Source organism: Cryptomeria japonica, chromosome 4 (assembly GCF_030272615.1).
Source record: "Cryptomeria japonica chromosome 4, Sugi_1.0, whole genome shotgun sequence".
In the NCBI taxonomy this organism is placed as follows: domain Eukaryota; kingdom Viridiplantae; phylum Streptophyta; class Pinopsida; order Cupressales; family Cupressaceae; genus Cryptomeria; species Cryptomeria japonica.
In genome coordinates this window covers 414,015,206-414,038,288 of record NC_081408.1, presented here as the reverse complement: position 1 = coordinate 414,038,288, position 23,083 = coordinate 414,015,206, and the positions used below count along the sequence as shown (strand labels likewise).

Below are 23,083 nucleotides of genomic sequence, written 5' to 3'. Positions count from 1 at the left end.
AATTTATGTCCAAATTTAACATCTGAAAGAGAGACAAACCTAGAGACTTTGTCCAACCGTTAATAATAAAATGAGAAAAGGCCAAGTCACAAGGCAGTGGGACCAGGCGTTCACAACCTGATCGGCGTTGTTTTGCTTCGTTTTTAATGCTCATCTGGGGTTCCTCTTCTTTAGCTCTCATCAGCAAATTTTTCCTTCAATTATGAGACTCGAAGCAAAACTACAACATCCATTGACTTGATCCCTTCCTTTCATCTGCCAATACTACCAGTTACCAGGGTTTTCTTTAGCTCTAAATAATACGCCGTATTTCCTTTTTTCGCCCAATATACGAATCCACAGAGCGAAAGCGAGAAACGATATAAATTTGGTAGAGGATCCGTCGTTTATAAAGTCGCTAGCACGCTGCTGCTCAAGGTTTCTTACTTTTTGTTATTTACGCTATTTGCAATTGTCGCTTTTTCCTGTGCCCTGCTTCCGTTGGTTCTATTACGTAATAGCTCGTTTAGGGTTAGGGTTTAGACATAATCTTCTGGATCGGGTATTGGAGTTGTGGTTATGCACTCTGTTTATTGTATCTTTTACTTTTCTGAGAGGCAGACTATATTTCTTGTTATTATCCTTTTTAATACCAATGCTATATAATGGACACGGGGTTCCCTGTTCCACAGTCTATGAAAACGAGTAAAATGTTTCAGAAAAAAACCGTGTAAATTTAATTTGCATCACCGTTTTAGATCATATTCTATGATCTATCATCAGCATTGCTATACTTTTGTGAACCTTTTCTACTTTTGTGAGCCTTTTCAACTGTCCACTCATATGCTATCATATCTTATTAGCTGGATTGCACTATAACCCTCACAACACAATCTTTCTCATTTACGGATTTGCATATGAGTGCAAGTCGGCCTCCTCACCGCTGTCTTTTGACCGGGATTCATTGAAAGCCATGCTATCAACATGCCACCAGTTTGTGAAACAATAATTTTATCACTGCAATAGGTTCCGCATTTTAGTGCTGGATTTTGTCATTTGGAGTGTTGATATTATTGTAGCTATGCAGTTGAATCACTAAATTGTTGTACATTTTCATGTCCTCAAACCATTTCTATGTTATGTGGTCTTTTGCTTGTATCTTGTAGTGGATTCAGTTATATGCCTTAACAGGATTACTGTGTGAAATGTTAATGATACAGATTGGGATCCTTCAGTTAAGGTCAATAGTGATTTTTTCCAATAATAAGCAGCTTCTGGAACTTACTTTTATTATGCATACAAACTTTCCCCCGCTCGTATGATATTTCATACTTCGGTCAGGTTTATAAATAAAATACTTTGTTTCGGCCGTCTGTTGCAGGTATGCCTGTAACAAGATGGCAGTGCTGAAAGAAAACGATATATTTTATATTTAAGCAGTCAGGTTTATAATTTAAGTAACCTGGTTTTGGCAGTCAGGTTTATAATTCAAGTACCCTATTTTGCTTGTTTGTTGCAGGTATGCACCTGACAAGAGAGCAGTGTTGAAAGTAAATTTCTGAGAAATGTCATGAAAAGCAAGGAATTGAGTGGAAGTCAAATATGTATCTCCCTTTTCGTCATGATGGCAATGTCAAAGAGGTTCTGTGCCCTATCTTTCCCTTAGTCATTTCTTTAGTGAAGGCTTAGATTCACCTCAGTTCAGTCTGATGTTGCGATTTTATTACATTTTTATTTAATCATATAGTAAAATGCCTTGTTTTTTGAAGGCATATCTAGGCTTTATGTTAATACTGTGCAATGACTCATCATACAGTCTGAAGCTTTCTGTTCTTTGTTCATTCTTTCTTATAGTTGGGATTTCATGATAAAATATTGTGATATGTTATTGGGACCAAAATGCAAGAGCTTCATACGTAAAGAAAAATCATTTTGTTGCTGATGAAAAATGGCCATATTTTAAGTAATAAAAGTTTCTATTGGTTCAGTCCTTCGACATAAGGTTGACTCTTTGGGAGTTTGCTTTTGGGAACTATTGTTAAGTGGGTAGCTTGTTTTGAAGTGGTTCACAATTTACAGCTTTGAGGTACTACCGAATAAAATTCTTCAGTATTCATGGTTTCCAAATTAATTTAGCCTTGATATTGCATTTGTGCCTTTGTGTTTCCACATTTTGCGGGTATTTGTAATGTTATTTGATAGAAGTTTGTTTCCAAATTTGTGTATTAATTTGATCATATAGATCTTAATACCTGGTCCCAAAGCACTATTTTTGGCATGGACTGGGAGGGTGCTGGTAAAGGCCAACGAATCTGGCTTACATCTGCATAGAAACATCCATTTGTATCTTTTCATCAAATCGAGTTGGTGCATGTCCGGCAATGATGGTATCCATGTGATCACACTGCTCTGATGTATCCCACAAAATCTTGAAGACTTGTCAAAACATGTAGTATGTGAGGCAAATCTAGGATTATGCCTTTTTTCAACAAGTTACTTGCTTTCTGTTTGCAAAGATGCTTCTGAGATGTCTCATTTTGGGAATAAAAGAAAAAATATTAAAAAGATGCTTCTGAGATGTCTCATTTTGGGAATAAAAGAAAAAATATTAAAGATGATAAACCAAAACAATTGAACACTAATATGTGGTATTTGGTTAAACAGTGTTAAAAATCTATCTATCTAAAAAGTAGAGGTAGTATTTAGATCAGCCCCAAGTGAGACACCAATTTTGTGTCTGAGAGCCCCTTATGTTGTAAAAGGGAATTCCACCAAACACATACTTCATCTGTTGTTGAGTAAGGTGTCAGACTCTACCTCCTTTGGGTTTAAACTGTTGACTGCCACTATGGAGTACATATGTCTTCACCATCAGGTGTTTATAAGAAAGATATACTAAAGCTTGAAAATACGTATTAATAGCTTTTCAGTCACATAATTGAACTTTTAGATGTCTTTAAGCATTATGATGTGCTGGTTTTCAAATAATACCAATGATCATGACCATTGAAATTCAATTTAATGCCAAAATCAAAATGTATCATTTGTATTTCACAGGTTCAGCCATGACAATCCATGGAATGCTTAGCTGCAAACATGCAACAGCAAGCTCAATAATTAGAGCTAGCATTAGCTGCATAACTCATGAGCTCAAAATAATTAACATTGCTGTTGTAATATGAGTTCATTGACTTCTCTAATGGGAGCCCAACCAGTCTTGACTATGTATCACAATACCTATGAACTTGACACGACATGTTCAATTCTAATTCCATTTTGTTGTTGGTTTCTCATTGTACTCGGACATGTTGTGATCCTTGAGGTGCATAGCACAATTTTAACAAGTAGATTTTTCACTCTAGTCACGCTTGAAAAATAATTAGTGACTAGGCTAATCTCATAATAATTAGTGAATTGAAATGACATTAGGCTCATCTCATAATAATTATTATGATTTTTCACTATTTGATAATAAATTGAAAAGATTGAATAGGCTCATCTCTATGCATGTACATGTACAACCATCCACCCCTTCCCTGCTCTCTCTCTCTCTCTCTCTCTCTCTCTCACTCTCTCTCTCAGACTCTTGCCTTGATAGTAGGCTGCAATGTTTGATTTTTGAAATTGTCTCCTGACACCTAAAAGCAATCCCTTGATATTGTTTTCAAAATTAAGAAAAGTAGTTACAATTGTCAACATATTAACAACATTACATAAATATTCCTCACATTTTCTGGTTAATCCTCATATTACTGCAAAACTGTGTAATTCTCTGTAATTACTTCTATTGATTCATTGACCTTAGATTAATACTTTTATGTTATTAAATTCTTGTGTTATAGGTCCTACTTTTATAAGAAAAGTCGTAAGGTTACATTAAAAAATGGCTCAGCCCATTTCTATTGTTGTTACAACAAACCATTGAAAGACAAGATGACTTTGGAAAGTGCCATATTGAAAATTTGAAAACAAAACAAGGGGAATAACTGTCGGGCCTGTCATATCTGCTAGATTCTGCTGGATATCGACTTGTTTCCTTTTGATAGGTTTTCTAATGGCTGAGATGCAGCTTAGGCTTTTGGTCTCTGCCTTGGGGAGAGATATGTTTTCCTTTAAAAGTAATATTAGAAACCTTGGCATCATTTCTTCCAAGTGCTTTGATTGATCTGAGTGACCTATCGTGTCTTCTACTATTACCAAATTGGTGGTGCAACTGAATTCAGATCTACATAAGATTAGACAACTGATTCTATTGGATGCCAATTGACTGGAGTAGTATAAATGTGAAGATGGGTAGTTAGATACAATGGCATGCTGTCTAACGATTTGCAATCTGATGGTTAGCTATACATGAATATAATGGTCATTTAATTTTCTTGTAAATTCTAGATGGCTTAAGGAGCTAACCAATATTTCAACATGATCTCTTAAATGATAAATTCTAAACTGGAGACACGAAGTAATCTGGAAAAAATTCTTGTAGGCAAAATTTCCATTAAATGTGAGTCATAATCACTTATTGTTGCTATCGAAACTGTGTGACTACGTTTGTTTGTTAATTTATTGTACCCATCAAAACTAGTATGGACTATAATTGTGGCACAATATCTAGTAATCATTAGTTCCCAAATGCTTTACTTTGGTTTATTTTCTTTTTCACTTCAAGATTCACATTTTTTTTCAGATGTTTGATCCTCAATTAACTAATTTTTACGTGAGAAATCTTTCAGCATCTTTGCATGCTGCCATTTCAATCATACTGTGTGCACCTCAGAAATATATCCATCTGATTGTTATTTCTAAAGTTGTTAGGAAAGCTGGATTGAGCTAGCTATCTAATTATGGATTTTGATTGATCGGCCATTTGTAAATTATCTGTATGTGATTCTTTTTAGAATATATATAATTTTATAACTGAGTACCCCCTTTGTTTGACTTTTCAAAATTTTGAAGGATTTCCAGAGACCCTTCGTTTGACTTTTCAAAATTTTGAAGGATTTCCAGAGAATTTTAAAGCAGAGCAGAGGTTTGATTTATTAATAGTCTCAGTTACTGGGTTTGGCAGCTTGAGGCTGGAACTGGGGCCGGGTTCCATCTGGGTCCGGGTCGGGTCCGTCCGGCCCTGGAATCGTCCTGGATTCGGCGGAATTCCAGAACTAAAAAAAAGGCGTCTTTTTCCTGTGTCTGTCAGTCTTCTTCCTGTGTCCGTTGGTCTTCTGCCTCCGTCCATCACAATTCTTCCTCTCTTTGTTCGTCTGCTTCCTCCGTTGACTGCCTCCGCTTGAGTATGACACATATATTTGTTTTAAGCTGCCTGTGTTTAATTTTATAATTTTATTAAATATTCAGATATATTAATAGATTAATATTATTTTGTTACTTATTTTAAATTTATTACTCATAATTTAAGATGTACATACATATATATGTACATCTTAAATATTAATGTAAATATATTAATACATTAATATTATTTTATTACTTATTTTAAATGAATAATTTATAAATTAAATATATATAATATATATATTAAATATTAATATAAATAACTATATATATGTACGGGTGTACCCGCACGCGTACCCTAAGTCACAACATTTGGTGGACTTCAAACATGAAGTTTGAAATCCGTCGAATATTTAGCAATCAGAAAAAAATCGTTTAAATTCGGAATGATTTGCATTAATAAATGTGTTAATTTTTATTATATCTTATTTTCGTTAGGTGCTTTTTATCGAGGGTTTTCTCAGAGGAGACACCCTGGGTGTGAGCAGAGGGCATGAGCGGAGGGCGCAGGCTGAGGACACGAGCTAATAGCAGATGACGCAAACTGAGGGCACAGGCTGAGGATGCAAGCTGAGGGAAGATGGAGCGAATTGAGAGTGAATGATCTTCTAGCGCAGCCCAACAAGTCGGACATGGCTGCAACTCCCGCGCAAACACTTTAGATATTTATTTAGTTTTTTTTTTCATTTTTTTTATTTTTCTTTTTTTCGTTTTTGTATTTCAAAGCGCTTTTTATTTTAGTTTTTTTGTTTCGTTTTTATATTCTATAGAAAATTTAAAATATGTTTGTTAAATTTGTATTTTTAATTTAAATATTGACTTTAGAGTCCAATAAAAAGTGTAAATATTATTTTACTATATTAATTTAAAAAAAAAACCTAATATCTAATTATAACAAATTAAAAAATAAGATCTGTCCTCTTTCAAAAATAATAGTTAAACTAATTTGATAATTTATTGGGTATATTCTGATATTTTTTTAAGGCGAGAATTTAATTTCGATTTTTTTTTTTCAAATTTTTTGTCCTTGCTGAACTTCATTGGAATTTCTTTGTTGTTGAACTTGAACTTGAATTCAAACCTTGTGACTTAGTCCATACCCAAGAAAAAATAAATTGCTGTATATGCGAATCTGTACCCGTATCCGTATCTGTACCTGTACCTGTACCTGTACCTGTACCCGAATCGGTAACTTTGTTGAGACATGGACCAGCTAGGACTCGAACCTAGGACCTTCCATACGCTGCTGGAGTGGTCTACCACTGAGCTACTGGCCCCTCTTGGACCAGTCCATCGTCGGTCCGGGTGTGGCTTATTTCCAACACCAACACCCCCCCCTTAAGCCACACCTCTTGTGTGCTTGGGGCTCCTAGCCTGGACCTGGCTCTGATACCATGTTGAGACATGGACCAGCTAGGACTCGAACCTAGGACCTTCCATACGCTGCTGGAGTGCTCTACCACTGAGCTACTGGCCCCTCTTGGACCAGTCCATCGTCGGTCCGGGTGTGGCTTATTTCCAACACAAACAAACTTAGTTAATAGTTGATCATTCGTGACTCATCTCTTAAATTGTGTTCTTTCACCTTAGTTAATAGTTGATCATTCCTGACTCATCTCTTAAATTGTGGTCCTTCACCTTGGATAAATGCACTAACTTCAGTGTTCCTTGGATTGCAATTTGTAGCAACATCAAATTTAAACTTGAATTGATTTTACCGGGAATATAGCCAATTTATCTTTTTTTAAAAGGTTGTCTTTTTAGAGTATCATATATGTTACAAGCAACTTCTAAAAGAAATTAGAAGTTTAAGTTTATCTTATTGCATTTTATTACTAAATTCAGTCTCCTGGACATTACTGTATCTGTTGTTCAATTGCTTGAATGGTTATTCTTCTTTTGGTGATTTTCGGCCAGAAATTATGTATGCATTATGAATTCTCTTGGATCTTTGAATGCGATATTGTTGTTGGTTCTTACTTGGACAACTGAAAATAATGCCTGCAGTCCATGCTTAACAATCCAGCCTCAAACTTGCTTGATTCAACAAGCACAGGTTGGCCTTTTGGAACATCATTTTCGGCACAATCAGCATCAAATCCTGTTTTCCATCACTCAGGTGAGAAATCCTTTTATTTCATCCTGTAAGCTCTTGTGAGCTCTGCAAGGAAGTCTATTTACAGTTTTTTTACAGCAGAACTGCTAAAGTTGGGTGTTGAATGTAGGAAGCATCCAGGGATTGCATAATGTTCATGGCAATTACAGTATGCCAACCATGCCATCTTCCATTTCGTCTCGCAATTCAGGATTTGGAGGTCTTCCTTCTGGTGGTGTTCACCAGCCCTCTGGTGGCCTTTCATCTGGACGTTTTGCATCAAACAATCTCCCAGTTGCTCTTTCCCAGGTTTTAAAGTTGCATTGTTATATTATGTTGTACAAGAATTCATCTTTTTAAGTTTATCTTGAACATTTATTTTTAGTCATTGATTTTAATTTGATAGGAGTAGAAAGCCTTATTTATTTTATTTTCTCTTTTAACTGATTGCTCTCTACATGATATGTTTGGGTTTTTCAGTTATCACATGGTGGAATACATGGGCATGCAGGGATGGCAAACCGTACAGGTGGTATAATAATGTTGTTTGTTATCTGCATGTGTCAATGTTTTGTTTCTTCAGTAGTAGTTTGATGCAATTATGTGGTTCTACTTAAAGATCTTCCCTGCTTCAGCAGAATTTGATAATTAGATTAGTGCTCCAGGTTCTGGGTTATCTCTTACAAGCAACACAGGGGCTAGGATAACAAGCTCTGCTGCCATTATGGGTGGGCCCGCAGGTGTAGCTGCAGGAGGCTTGGGGAGAACTATTAGTATTGGTGGAGGCCAATCTGTATCAGGATCATCATCCCGTGCTGGAACTGGCGGCATTGGCATACAAGGGCCTGGTAGACCAATGAGCACCATCCCTCAACAAGGTGTGCAACTGCTAACTTTCCAGTAATGAGGGAATAACTGGGAGCCTGAAGGACAATTGAGATGTTAGTCCACGTGCACATACCTGATCAGTACAATTGCTACATGGGGATAAATTTGTTGCAATGGTCATTTAAGTTGATAAACTGATTGGATAGTTAAAAATTTTAACTTGTTGATTGGATGACAGAATATTTTGTAGCAGTTTGTTTCATACAAACACTTCTACAGGGAGCAGAATTGTTGATCATGCAGATCAGAGTGAAAAGAATGTCAAAAAAGTTGAATCACTTTTTTGACAGAGTTGTAATGATAGAGTGAACATAATCATTGCTTTTGAAACTAGAGTTTTGGTTGGTTGATTGGTATATACACACACTTGAGAAGAAGCTTGCTTTTGATCAGAAAAATCTGATCGTAGAAGGAGTTTAAAGTTAATGGTTTAAAAGAATTTACATCTTAGCTATGGTATACTCCACCTTTTGTGTCAATTCACATTAGCATTACCTTGTGTCCATGTGCCACTTAGTGACTCATGCCAGCCAGTGGTTAGGAGAATTGCCAACCAAAGGTTTTCTGAGCTCTTTGCATAGGTGGGTGAGCTCATGAGAATTTGAAAAATGAGCATTCAGATTCCTCTACCGGGAGATCTTTCCCAACAATAATGTATTCCAAAAAATCATTGTATACCACACACACACACAACTACTGCAACTTACACCAGAGATCAATGAAATTTTTTTTCAGGATCTATCCCATTGTGCACCATGTCACAACTCAGAAATTCTTTATATTTTGGACTAACTTCATGTATACATTAACAAAATCATCAATATGTATATGTTTCATAGCATGCAATGTCTGCGCTTCGTGTTTAGGTATCAAAATGCATTAGTGACTCTTCAGGCTTACCGCATCGTGCAATCCTTTTAATGATAACCAGATTTACTCCACAATAATATTAAAGAAAATACTATAAAGTTATAGGTCGTGTTCTAATTGTGCTTCCGACAACTACTTCTAATGCAATTAAATGGCTTCTATTGGGATTGGGCTGCTGGCATATGGCCGATGCACCAGAAATTAATAGGCAATTTATAAGTCAACACTTAAACTCAATTCTCAATAACCAGTGCCATCAACTCTGTGACATTTTCCTTCCTTCTCTTTCACTCGCTGCTACTTATAAGTCAATACTTAAACTGCAATCAGAGAATGTAATGTCTGCACTTCATGGTTAAGTATCAAAATGCATTAGTGACACAATATTCAGGCTTCCACCATTGTGCAATCCCATCAATGATAGCCACATTTACTCTACAATAAAATTAAAATAAATACTGGAAAGGTCCAGGTTGCGTCTTGATTGTGCTTCAGACAATTACTTCTAATGCAATTAAATTGCTTCTATTGAGATTGGGCTTCTGTCATACGACCGATGCACCAGAAATCAATAGGCACTTTATAAGTCATCACTTAACCTCAATTCTCTATAACTAGTGCCATCAATAGAGATTTTGCTTACTTCTTTTTGCGCTCCCCGCTTCTCGTTTCCAACAACGGCTTCTTGTTTACAACAATTGAAACAGAACTTATCGAACCCAAAAGATGGTGCAAGTTCAATGAAATGAAGACTGCAAGGCAAGTAATCCCTCTTCGTCCAAGAAACACCTAAGGAATGCGGTTGACTAACAAGGTGTCAAGTCCTCCTGGGAATCATCTGCCTTTTTATCTTTCTTCTTCCTCTGCTGTTGGTTCTGACAGACATGAATGTTAGGGGATGTCTTTTGCTAGTCGTCTGTCTCACACTGTTCTTCTAGTCCAATATATAGCTTCCTCTTCTTCCAAGTGATTAGGTCTGTTGCAGTTCGATGGTGTCACATCCTTGCTAGATTTGGCTTCTAAATCCACCTATCTATTTCATATCATCTCGATACCCTTGCTCTTTTATCTAGCTGCCCATGTTGATGTTTCTTATTCAACAAGGTGTCTCTTCTTTTGCATATGGGTCCTTCATTCTACCTGGTCATTGTTTGCTTGGGTGGCATTAACTTGATTAAAACCCTTTTGTTTTCCACGGTGTTTGTTTAAATCTCATTGCCATTTTTCACTTTTTTTTATCCAACCAAAGATCTTTATCTCGTTTATTGTGTGGATGGCTGCATTCTCTAACCTGTGGCTAGTGATATCACATGTCATAATGGCCTCTTGTATTTGCATAACTATTGGGTCAACTTACCCCTTTGTGGAGTTATACATCCTTAATACAAGTCCTCCCTATTTTTTTAATTGTTCTTGTGATTTGCACTCACTAATCTAAATTAATTGGCATCAAGGCACCTTGTGCTAAATGCTGACACATGCTAGTGTTTTATAGTGTCCTCTTGGAGGCAGTCATTCCCAACATAAAAGATGTTTTTAAAACATCATCTTCTAAAAATCCAGATCAATGATTAAGCACAATATCTCATATCTGGAAAATTATTCTATGCCAATCATCATATTTAAATTCAATTTAAGTCCCCATGATTCAATTCAAGTCATTCTTTTAAATATTTATGTAATTTGCTTGTAAAATTACTTAATAAAAATGCCAGATTATATTCTGAAAGGTATGAAATACATTGGCCAGAGTGGTGGTTGGACTTTGTCAAGCATAAATGTTAAATGAACATTCGAAGTCTTGTAAGTTTAAAACAGTTTTGGATGATGATACTATATTGGAATGATGATCAGGCCTTTTTGTATTGTGTAGCATCCCATGGTGCAACCAATGGCAAGTACTCTAAAACAGGGTTCAGTAAAACCTAAAGTACTTTTTTCTTTTAATATTCATTTTACATATATAACATATTAGCATTGCAAAACATTTAATGCATTTGTACAATCTCATAGCTTTAATTTCATTCACTGTGAAATTAAAAAAGCTGAAAGAGGAAAAATGTAGTCCCATGGGTTTTATCTCTGTTATGAGTGGATTTTGCAGTTTTAGGCAGAAGGTTACTGTTGAGGGAGCTTTCCAGATGCAATTGATCAACTGAAAGCCATGAGTGTTTCCGATGTGGCAGATGTCATAGCAAGCTGTTGTTGTTTTGCTGCTCCACATAGTTGTAAGCGTGAATTGAATTCAACTCTGAGGAGGTGGTGTGCTGGTCTTTGAGGTTCGTGCCATTATTTGTCCAATCCAAGAAGCCATGGGTTATGCTAAGGAGTAAATACATGGCAAGGATCATCACAAGATTTTTCTCCATGGTTCACATAGTGGCAAGGTGTTACACTACTTTAGGGTAGTCAATCTGAGATTATGTTAATGATCAAACCTTGTAATTATTATTAGCTGTATGTGCTGCATGATGACTTATCCGATTCACCATTCTTAGGGCCATACTAACATTAACTATGCTTGCAGCGAGATGTTGGTCAGGGAGCTCTGTACTTGAGATGTAAGACGGGAGTAGTGTCATTTCACCCATTGGATGGGCATTGTCCTCATTATAAATACGAGTTGTGTGCCCAGACATAGGACCTTTTTGCCACATCTGTTATTGGTGGGCCAATATGTATTCTCTGGTGTCAAGTGTTGTCCGGCTTAGGCTAGGAAGTTTGTGCAAAGGGTGGTTATGTAAATTTGTATAATATGTAATTGGGAAACCTCTCGGTTGGAAGAAGTTTTCCATGGTTAGCTTTGTACTTCTAAGGGTGTCTGTTGCAGTGCTTTTGAGATCATATTTGCTGATCTCTTATCAGAGCTGTATTAGTCTTTGGTGTCAAGATATTAACCATGGCAGGCAAATGCCAGTCACTAGGACGCCTTTTGGGACTAATTAAAGGGATGCAGTGGATGAAGTCATGGATGGCTAGTTAATGTCTTTTATTTAATGTTTCCACCATTGGTGGGTGGTGTTTTAAAGTGAAAATATAACTAATTTGGTGAGTTTTCTGAGGCATGCTCAGGATCACCCATGTCAATTAGGGTAATGACTCAACCGGTCATAGCTAGAGTTGATTGAATCTCTAAGGTAAAGTTTACAACTCTTTCCTGCACAGCTTGTTATACTTTGACTTTGTTACCAATGGTTAAGGTGCCTGTCCTAAGAGGCATATGATCAAACCGTAAGACAAACTTTTCTAGCCATGGTTTCTCTTTGAGGTTCAGGTTAACTCCTTGAAGCTCAGGTTGAGTTAGGTTTATCTTTCAGAGTGTTCTTGGGAGACTGTATTTCATATATCCCTAGAGAGCCATCTTAGAGAATATCATTAGATTTGAACATTGCAGGTTTTCTGAGTGTTCTATCTGCTGTTTGGAGATCCTAAGTCCGCGAGACCTAACTTAGCATGAAGGGTAAGTAGTGACAAATTATAGAGTTATTCTAATGGACATGGCATAGCTAAGCTGTGTGACCTCATTCATTTCATGCTTCTTTTTCTCCAGGGATCTGGGGACGCACCCTCTTAATTTTGTATAGTCAGAGGTGAGGAGGGTTGCTCTCATCAAGTGTTGAAACTGGCCAGCAAGTTGATCATGAACCTTATTTGATGCTTGTCTTGCCATTCCTTAATAGTCAATAATAAATATCTTACAATCTTCAAGGGTTGCAGGAGTGGTTTGGAGCTAAGTCACCGCGTTCGAATTTGAATCAAGTTCGACAACCATAAAATTCGGATGAAGTTCGGTAAGGGCAAAAAATTTGGAAAAAAATTCGGCATTAAATTCGCCTATATATTTTAAATTTTTTAAATATATAAAAAATAAATTCATTAAATTATCAATAACTTAAAATTTTAAATAGATTCGAAATACTATTATAAAATAAAGTAAATTTGAAATGAAATCATCAAATTTGTTATTTATTAAAATTACATAATATTATATGAAATTAAAAATTAATATAAATATTTAACAATGTTAATAAAATAATTAAAAATAAATCTATATTATAAATTTATAATACATTATAGTAAATTTAAAAAACTCCTCTTCATATTTCATAATTTATAAAACATTATCTTTATATATTACTAAATTAAAAATACATTATTTAATTATTATAATTTTAATACATTCTTTATACATTAAATGGTCGAAGTGGCTGAATGGGGGGGGCGGCTCACCGCGACTATTGTATATCGGGCATTTAATCATTATTGCTATACATTATCATTATATTTAATATGTATAGTAAATTTCGATAAACTCTTTGAAAGTCTTTTTCCGCAGTGGATCGATGGCATGAGAGCAATTGTAATCAAATCGATGGTTCCAACGTAGCTGAAGGAGAATACGCTTATTCATTCTGCTCGAGATTCATGCCTATTCTTCCTGAATGTGAATGTGTATCAGACGGCAAAATTTATTTCAGTTTTAAAAGCCCTAGTTTTGCTCCGTACGAATTATGGGCCGAATTTGAACGAATTTTTAACATTTTATTGAAATTTGCCAAATTTCGAATTTCCTGTATGAAATTTGGCGAATGCGGTGACTTAGGTTTGGAGAACCAACACCTTGGACAAAGAGGGAGCTAGAATGTTTAGACATTACCCCTTGTATGACATTTAGAAGGGGTTCCTTTTGTGGTGTAAGTGTACTTGGTTGTATCATTGAAGTAGTCTTATGCATGTTGGAGAGTATTTGGGAGAGTTAGAGAGAAGTAGCATTGCTGCATGGATGTTTTGACATCCACTTGAATATCTAAGCAGTCCATGAAGGCCTGGAGAAGGCAATGGTCCTATGTGAATCAGCAAGGAGTTAGTGGCTTGAGGAGGTGACCCCTCACTCTTATGACATTTTTTTCCACATTGATTTTTCTAGTTCAAAGGCTGTGTTTTGCTTCATTTTTATGCATTTTTGTGCTCTCAAATTGCTGTCATAAGCTTCCTTATGTGAATGATGGCAATTAATAACAAAAAATAAATAAATTAGGAACTGTTTTATGCAGGTTTTGTATTATAATCAGCGACTATATTGGATTATGAAAGGTTTGTGTTGATGAGACAAGAAATGTTTAATACACATTGTTCGTGGATCAGTTGTGATCCACCTGGCCACCCTTGCAGCGAGTGTGAGGATCCATGGGGAGAATGAGCAATGTAATATCTGCCTTGCACATGCTACATGGTTTTCAACTTGACCATACTCTCTCCTTATTGCACCTTTTCTGGACTACAAATTGATCCTAGACCTTTGACATTCGTATGATTTTACAGGCACTGCAAATTGATCTTAGATATTTGACATACTTGTGATTTAATGGGTATCCAAATCATAACAAGGCCATGGAAATTCATTGAATGAGATAACAAAAATAGCAGACCTGATCCAAAATCATGCCATGGTAATGAATGAATCACCGACTCAAGTGAAAGTGTATTGAACAATATAAAATGCAGTCCATTCAATGATCTAAGTGGTCCCGTGACAGGAGATATCAAAATGCATTCAACTTGCATATATAAATAAATAGTTACCAATCCTTCTTTGGCATAGAATTTAACAGCCTCTAGCATGTATAGGTGGGAGGAAAAGATGTAGTCTTGATTTAACATTATCTCTAACAAGTTGCACAATGAACACATCATATCAAGAGTGCTTGGTTTGGACTTTTTACCCACTGGAACAGCCAAAAAACTTGAATGTTTTACTCCACCTTTGCACTCTATCTTATTACTACCCTTACTACAAAGAAAGAAAGACAGTTACACTAACAAAATAAAGAGGTAATAAGGATGCAAGAGAGCAACAATTGCAAGAGAAGTACAAATTCGTTGACCAACAAATATCAAAATGAACCGAACAAAATTCGTGTTTCACATAAAAATATAGAATTGCAGTGGTTGCAGTGCAATCCATTTTTCTTCCTCTCACCGATTAGTGACTTCTAAAATATTGTTTTCCTCTCGTTTTTTAACACAATTCTTCTGTTGCTATAGGATGAAGGAATGAGACATATCTATGAATTTTGTTTTTCTCTTCCCTTTTCATTCCCTGAGGAGAGCATATAATTCTTTATAAACTCCAGGGAATTATGGCCTTCCATGTGATGGCCATGCTTGTGGATGTGAAAGTTTGAACAAATCTGATGTTTGATCAATCACCACATTATTATATTATGTTGTAAGGTCCTTCCTCTGTATGTGCAAATCTGTCGTTCTATTGTTGGGATGACATGCTTGTGGATGTGAAAGTTTGAACAAATCTGATGTTTGATCAATCACCACATTATTATATTATGTTGTAAGGTCCTTCCTCTGTATGTGCAAATCTGCCGTTCTATTGTTGGGATGACATGCTTTCATTCAACATTTTCTTGTCAAGTTCTTCACACTTTTCCTCTTATTAAAAATTCATATGCACTTTACCTTTGAATTCTATAATTCAGGGTTTAAAACAAAAATTCCATTTTGATAGTTCTATGCCATTTTACTTGTCCACTCACACTATTATCTCACTCTGCCATGTGACTTGTGGTGCCTTTTCATTACCAAGTCAACTTGGCAACCCACTTTGACTAAACTCTGGAACATACTATATGAATTTGTCCATAGATCCACCAAATTGTTGGGTCTTCTTGTCTACTCCCATGGAAGAATGCATCCATTGAATCCTGAAAGTTTTGGTGTGGATTTAGTGGTCTGCCTGTAAACCAAATGGCATCACAGTATCACAAGTATAAAATTGCATAGTTGATATCATAACATTTTTATAATTTAAATGCCACAATTGATAGTAACATTTTGAAATAATCAAATCAGCTTGAGCACATTCACTTAGTGCCAAACTAATAATTGATAGAGTATTTTGCATGAATGAAATTTATTTGTTATGCAACTGTGCATGGGAACTAATTCTTTAATCTATTTTGCAGGATCAACTCAAATGGTGTCTCTACTTGGAAATACATTTTCATCATCTGTGGGAGCGGCAAATAGCGGACAACCCATGATGGGGAATGGACATCAAAACCCAATGGGACTTACAAATGATTTAAATTCAAATGATACTTCGCCATATGACATTAGCGAATTTCCACAACTAACTTCTCGTCCCAATTCAAGTGGGGGTCCACAAGGACAATTAGGTAGATTTTGATGTGTTTGTACTTATTTAATCTTTTGCATTTTTACATGTTTTAACCATTAAGTTGAAAATGTATGTGTAAGTCTAATAATTGAAATGTATTGAGCAGCTTCAATAAGAAAGCAAGGTCTTGGTGTTAATTCTCTTGCTTCACAAAACCAAGAATTCAGCATTCAAAATGAGGACTTCCCAGCCTTACAAAGTTCAAAAGGTTTGTATTAGACCATTTTGAATAATTTCCTGTTTATTATCATTCTCATTTACCTGATAAGAAAGGTTTTAGTTTTTTCATTGATTGGTTATGAGTGCCCTAAAAATATGGGCTCCTTTGTCTTAAGTTCCTTTGTATCAAAACATTCTTGTCTGGTCCTCCTTTTTTCTCTCTGTTATTGTTGGGAAAATTATTTTTCTAAATTTTAAAAGATTTTTGCCCATTTGCACAAGCAGTCTTCTGTGCCAAACGAATGTGTAGTGGGTTTACAAGTGGAGAAAAATTTCTATAAGTGTGTTGGCAGTGGTTCAGAACATTTTCATGAGATCTGTGGATACAAATAACCATTTCATTGCTTGTCATAGGGCAGCTTTAGTGTTGATGACATGTTGAAGGTCATTTTAAGGCAGTGAAGTGAGTTGAGTGCAGTTTTGACCCTTCTGGTGGATTGTTTTCCTTCAAAGCTGCACAAGTTTGCTTTACCATGTAGCTGTGGTTGGTTTTCTCTATCTAGTAGGCATCAATCACTTGGTTTTCTTTATGGGAGGCTGGTATGGCTGGAATATAAGTTGATTAGGTTTGCTATGAGGATGTTTGAATGATTGGACAGTTATGTAAGGGTTACCCTTGTCTCCCATTGCTGAAAGTTCAGAGAGGAATAGAAGGTAATTAAAGACTTAGTTTGTGGAGTACTTAATAGAGTGGGACAAGCACACATTTCTTGGAGTTTTTCTACTCTTTTAGGTTTTCTTTAGATGAACTTTTGTGTCATATGGGATTGTGGGTATGCTTGTACCCTATTTTGTTGATTGTTTCACTTGTTACATTGTTGTTTTTTGCACATTAAATACTGCTATGGCTGTGAGAAAGGCCATTAGGGCAGTTTTCTGAGTGTAGAATTATTGCTAACACAGAAATTTATTAATTATATACTAGGTTGCAGGGAAATGTCTCCCTGACCACCTGGTATGCGTACCTTGTACGGGTTTGCGTATCCAGTACTGGAGGTGTCTTAGGGCTAGCTTGTACTTTTGGGAGACGTGGGTGGGAGGGAGTCGTGTGTAAGTTTCCCAATGAATCCCAGCCGGAAAAAAATAAAAAACCCAAATCTCGATTTTTTTCGTGCCTCAAAACATTGCTGTAGGCAAAAAAAACACATCCGTAGCCATTTGTATGCCGTGCGAAGGGGTTTTGCAGGCGAGCAACGTGAAAAGGATCTAATAAATATTTTCGAGCACACAGCAGGCTATGTGATTAGGTGTATATTATTTAATAATTTTGGGTGTTTTTTCATTTTGTGATTTCCTTCTGATTTCCGTCTCTGCGAATCCGGAATCATTATTCACGATATTCACAGTTTATATTCTGTGAATGAATTGCAGAAATTTTTCTGCGATCCATTCACAGTATATACAACAAGTTTAGTTTTAACTTTTAAATATTTTATTTTTTAATTTAATAATTTTTTAATTCAATAATGTGTAATAACTAGTATTAAATATATTAATATTTTATATTTTTCTGATATAAACTATTAGTCTATTTAATATTAGTTATTACAAATTAATAAATTTTAAGTTTTAAATTTTTTATTTTTAATATTTATAGTTTTATAATATTATATTTTATAATTATAATATTTGTCTTTGAATTTATCAGAAATTTCTGATAAATATTACAATGATTGTATGACATTTTGATTTCACTCATTTCACATTTATGTACCTAAACCTCAAAGTTAATGTTAATTCTTGTTTTGAAAGTTCAATGTCATTATATTTTCAGATTTTCTATAAATTATTAAATTATTTTAAAAAAAACGGCATCTCCTATTTTGAAAAAATAGCCGTATGGGTACCAGTACCAGTCTCCAACGTTTCCAAGTACCCCCGTACCCATGCAACCTTGATTATATATCACAAGGATTATCAGTATAGTGATTTATGGATCAAATGTCAACTTAAAGCTAAACTTGAGCAATCTAGTAATTTATGGATCAAATGTCAGCTTAAACGTGAACTTGAGCATCGGGCCTTGCTAGATTGTGAGTTTCTTATGTGTTTCTGTAGGATTTGTTCAAAGGGCTTGGTGGTATTCTCAATGCAACCTTTACAATTCTTAGGCATATCCGGAAATTCTTTTGATAGAGAGTAGGTCTTTGTGGGGAACCGGTGGAGATATCATTGCTTTATGACCGAGCATAATGACAATTTTTATGATAATGAAAGCGCCTTTAGGAGAAATGAATTTTTTGCCTTTTCAGTCCAATCACAACATAGAAATAGCTTCCATCCAATCTCTAAATTGATTATGCTAATATGCCTGCATGTAAGCACTTATCTGCATGCAAATTGTAAATATTCTTGTCCAGTTATTTTACTGAAGAAGAACAGAATCATCATGACAATGATTTCCATTTTAATCTTCAAATAATACTTTTGATAGTCAACAACTGTAATTATGCATTCTTTTTTCTGCCCATTTAATAAGATCTTTACCATTGTACTTAATGCTTTTGATTTATTCTTCGAAACTGAAGTAGGGTTGATAGACTATTGAAGCAATTAACATGATCGCTGTTGAACTGTGTCTTATCTGTATTAGGGAAACTAATATATATTGGTGCTAAGCAAACCTACTGTAAGGTGAATGACAGTTCCTATAAGCAAAAAAACAGAAGTGGACAATCATCACTTTCAAGCATCAAGGCAACACAGCTAAAGATAATAACCAGCAATATTAGTCTATGTTGAGAGTTGCTTTTCCACAACAAGTGAGAGAAGAAATGTAGAGATCTCAGACTGCAAGAGAAATTGGACTGGAATTGCATTTACCCAAGCAGAATCTATGTTGGGGTTGAAAAATTGTGAGTCCCTTTCTCTTGACCCAGTACCGTACCTATCACTGGAACAGCATCCTTCATCTTTCATTGTATTGTTGATGAACAATAACAGGCCTCATAAGTATCTTGTTTGTAAACAAGAGTGAACTGATCTTATTCAAAGAGAAACGTCCCGCATGGCTTGACTTGAAAACCAAAATGTGATGCTAGGTGCTCTTATGGCGGGTTGGAAATGTTGTTACAGTAGTGTTAAGTAAATGTTTTGGCCAAGTTATAACTAAAAACCTGTGTCTTAATCCTCGGAAGTCCTAATAGCCTGGGGGAAGGTGCCGATGACATGGGTCTTGAATTATGTTCCATTTTGAAAATTGATTTCGGGAACTGCTTGGTCAAATTAGCAGGAAATTAAATAAATTACAGTTTTCAGCTAAGCTCAACATTGAAAACTGGAAATAAAAAACATGCCTTGTCCAATCACGACAGTTTTCAATTGTTTCCTCCTAGAAGAACCTATTTCAGAAACTTGACACAAGGTCAATTTCCACAGCAATGGTGGAAGTGCCCTCACAAGGGAAGTTTTATACACGTGAAACCTGGTGCATTGGTTATAATGAAATCTAAAAATTTGCTTTACCTTTTAGTTTTAATCATTAGCTGCAATGAGAAGTCAAATTAAAAAATATGCTTCATCGAATTACTTGTAAGAACTACTGTTTGTAATCTTGCATTGACTTCATAGGGATCATCAAGCCTCCATGGCTGGTATTGGATAGATTTTGAATTTCCAACTAGAGAATTGCTCATGCCTTTTTTTAATTGATCTGTCATCTTTGTTGTCTATTTGCAGCAGGTAATGTGGATTTTGCTGTGGATTTACATCCAAAGGATCATCATCATGAAAACGCTTTGGCATTAATGCAGTCACACCACTACCCAGTAAGTGTTATTTGAAAATTTACTTTCCGGAATGCTAGAAGGCATAATTCAGGTGCATGCTTTTACATCTCTTTCTAGAAGGAAAAATCGTCTTTATTTTCTCTGAAGTATTAAAATATTAAAAGTTGATTGGCACTGTTACAGGTGGGAAGATCTGCTGGATTTTCTTTAGGAGGATCATATGCCACTCATCATCATCAGCAGCAGCAACAAGAAGTTCGATCTAGCTTATCAAGCACCAATGCAGGGGCTTCATTTGCAGGCTCTGCCAATTCTGCAGATCTCATGCATTTACATAACTCAGATTTATTTCCATCTTCTCACAATCTTTCAGCTTCTTACCACTCTCAGGCAAGTGCCATTTATTCACGATATCTTTGGCATTTAATTATTGTTGATTTCAAGGAGCTACATGATATTATTCTGATTGCATTGGGGGAATTTAAATGTCATGACATTGATAATTCCAGGTTGTTCCGGGCCTAAGGTCTGGAGTTCCAACAACAATAATGCCTGGCATAGGGTCATATGATCATCTATTACAGTATCATCACGGTCATTCTCAGTTTCGACACATGCCATCTGTTAACCCCTCATCAAGGGAGCACCTGCTGAAATCAATGCATGCACTTCAAGGAGCTCCTGATGCTTTTGGATTATTAGGTCTGCTTAGTGTTATAAGGATGAGTGAGCCTGATTTGACAACATTAGCATTGGGGATAGATCTAACAACTCTAGGATTAAATTTAAATTCAAGGGATAACCTATACAGGACATTTGCCTCCCCTTGGGCTGATGGGCCTGCAAAAGGTGAGCCTGAGTATACATTGCCGCAGTGCTATTCTCAGCCAGTTCTTAGATTGCAGGTAAGAAAATTTGTATAATCTAAGAAATCATCATTCATTATGCTATTCTTATGCAGTTGAAAATTGAATCATGAAACTGTGAACTTTCTAATTGAATGTATACAGCCAGGATACTTCACCAAGTTCCAACAAGAGACTCTTTTCTATATATTTTACAGGTACACACAAGTATGACCTTTGGGTTTCTCTGAAGACAATGGAAGATAATACTTAAATTTTTAATTTTTTTTATGTTACTAAATAATAAACCTGATATTTGCAGCATGCCAAATGATGCAGCACAGTTACATGCTGCTAATGAGTTGTAAGCTATTTTCTGTCTTTCTCAATTCATAAAAAAAATATTTTCTTCAATTAGGCATAGCAGGATAATGTTTTTACGACTCAAATTTGTTATGTAATTTTCCTACAATTATTTGCTGAAATGCATTGCCAATATTTAGGTATAGAAGGGGTTGGTTTTATCACAAAGAACTGCGAATGTGGTTGATGCATGTTCCGAACACAGAGCCTCTTGTCAAGACAACTATGCATGAAAGGGGGTCATACTTGTATTTTGATCCCAATCAATGGGAGATTGGACAGAAGGTGAATAAAACTTATTCATTAATGATAGTTGCATTGTTTTTTGGAACTGCCTTTCCATTTTGACTTTTATTGTTCTGTGAAGCTGGCTGAATGAACAAAGATTTAAAAGTGCTAGGTTAATGATTCTTCTTGCAGGACAACTATGTTCTACATTATGAAATGCTGGAGAAGAAACCTCAATTATCACATACAACTGAATTATAGCAAGCCTCTCATTTGCCCAAGATGTGGAGAAGAAACCCGCAATTGTCACAAACAGCTGAACTGTAGCGAGCCTTCCAATTACACAAGCTGTGGCATCCTGCCCTGTAATCATAGATTGTAGAGCAATTGTCTACCTTGTAACGTATAGTTGGTATTTACCAATTCTTTTGTATGCAAGCTACGGTATTCCCTAAGGTGTGGGTATAACAAGTTGAAATAATTGCTGAAAAAATGTGTCTTGATCATTGTTTAGTTCTGTGCAAAAGCATATGAGAGTCATCATCTAATGATTGGGGCCTTATTTAATTTGATTTCATAGTCAGATTTATAAGGTCGTCTTCAAAATTTAATCAATGAGAGCCTATTGCATTTCCTGGCATATGCCTATAGATTTTCACCAAGTTCCACAATTTGTCATCAATGAACTTCACACAATGTGCATTGAATTTTGTTTTTCCGGATTATGGTAGATGAGTGACTGGATGTTATCAATCTTGTAAAAGGTAGACATCAGTATTTTTACACATGTTTCAACTCATAAAAGCATAAGCTGGACAAAGTTACTCGTCTTGCACAATTTCATGCTACTGAAGATGAAATCTTACCATTCATTAGGAGCGCATCATTAGGAGTGGAATTTGAGGGACGATTCCTCACATTCTACTTTTCTCCATTTTGAACTCTGGTGGTTTCCATCTTTAATACTGAATGATTTTATTCCCAAAATATATGAGATTATGTACCCAAATGGGTATCTCCTCAATGAGGTTGAATTTATGGGTATTGAGAATCTTGGAAAAATAGGGTCTAGTGTCTCAGTTGTTTAAAACTTTTTATGTTCAGTCTTAATTTTTCTCCAATATTATATTGCAGGAACATTGGATTTGTAATGGAGATAGATATATTAACATCAAACGTTTATACAGATTTGATGGAATGTTCTGCAATGTACCAAGTATACAATCAGTGGTCATCATTAGGACATGTTACATGGTTCATTATTAATTAATTGGATTGATACACCTATATTATCTTACATGGATTTGAATTAAGACCTAAGTTTTTGTTGTTACTACATGTTAATGGGCCATTATGACAGAAAGGGTGCATAATTTTTATAATGTTA

General features: G+C 35.6%; 1 protein-coding gene and 1 non-coding gene across 8 annotated transcripts; one reads left to right on the top strand and one right to left on the bottom strand.

Annotated features, from left to right (window-relative positions):
- On the top strand, positions 1-22,732 carry LOC131030897 (probable NOT transcription complex subunit VIP2). 7 transcript variants are annotated; one of them, XM_057961872.2, is made up of 15 exons: positions 1-417; positions 1,499-1,620; positions 7,273-7,384; positions 7,491-7,669; positions 7,841-7,889; positions 8,101-8,238; positions 16,099-16,311; positions 16,420-16,521; positions 20,211-20,299; positions 20,444-20,650; positions 20,770-21,165; positions 21,271-21,323; positions 21,428-21,469; positions 21,609-21,753; positions 21,889-22,732. In XM_057961872.2, exons 2-15 carry the CDS (start codon positions 1,582-1,584, stop codon positions 21,955-21,957), a joined length of 1,833 nt encoding a protein of 610 aa, XP_057817855.1. In that variant the 5' UTR covers positions 1-417; positions 1,499-1,581; the 3' UTR covers positions 21,958-22,732. The 7 variants fall into 7 exon arrangements, with proteins under 7 accessions (XP_057817855.1, XP_057817838.1, XP_057817834.1 ...); XM_057961855.2 differs by having other exon boundaries at positions 8,026-8,238; positions 20,214-20,299; XM_057961851.2 differs by having other exon boundaries at positions 8,026-8,238.
- LOC131031416 (small nucleolar RNA snoR35) lies at positions 7,309-7,384 on the bottom strand. The gene has a single exon (XR_009103039.1). It is a non-coding gene; the product is annotated as a small nucleolar RNA snoR35 (small nucleolar RNA).
- Positions 22,733-23,083: the final 351 nt, after the last annotated feature.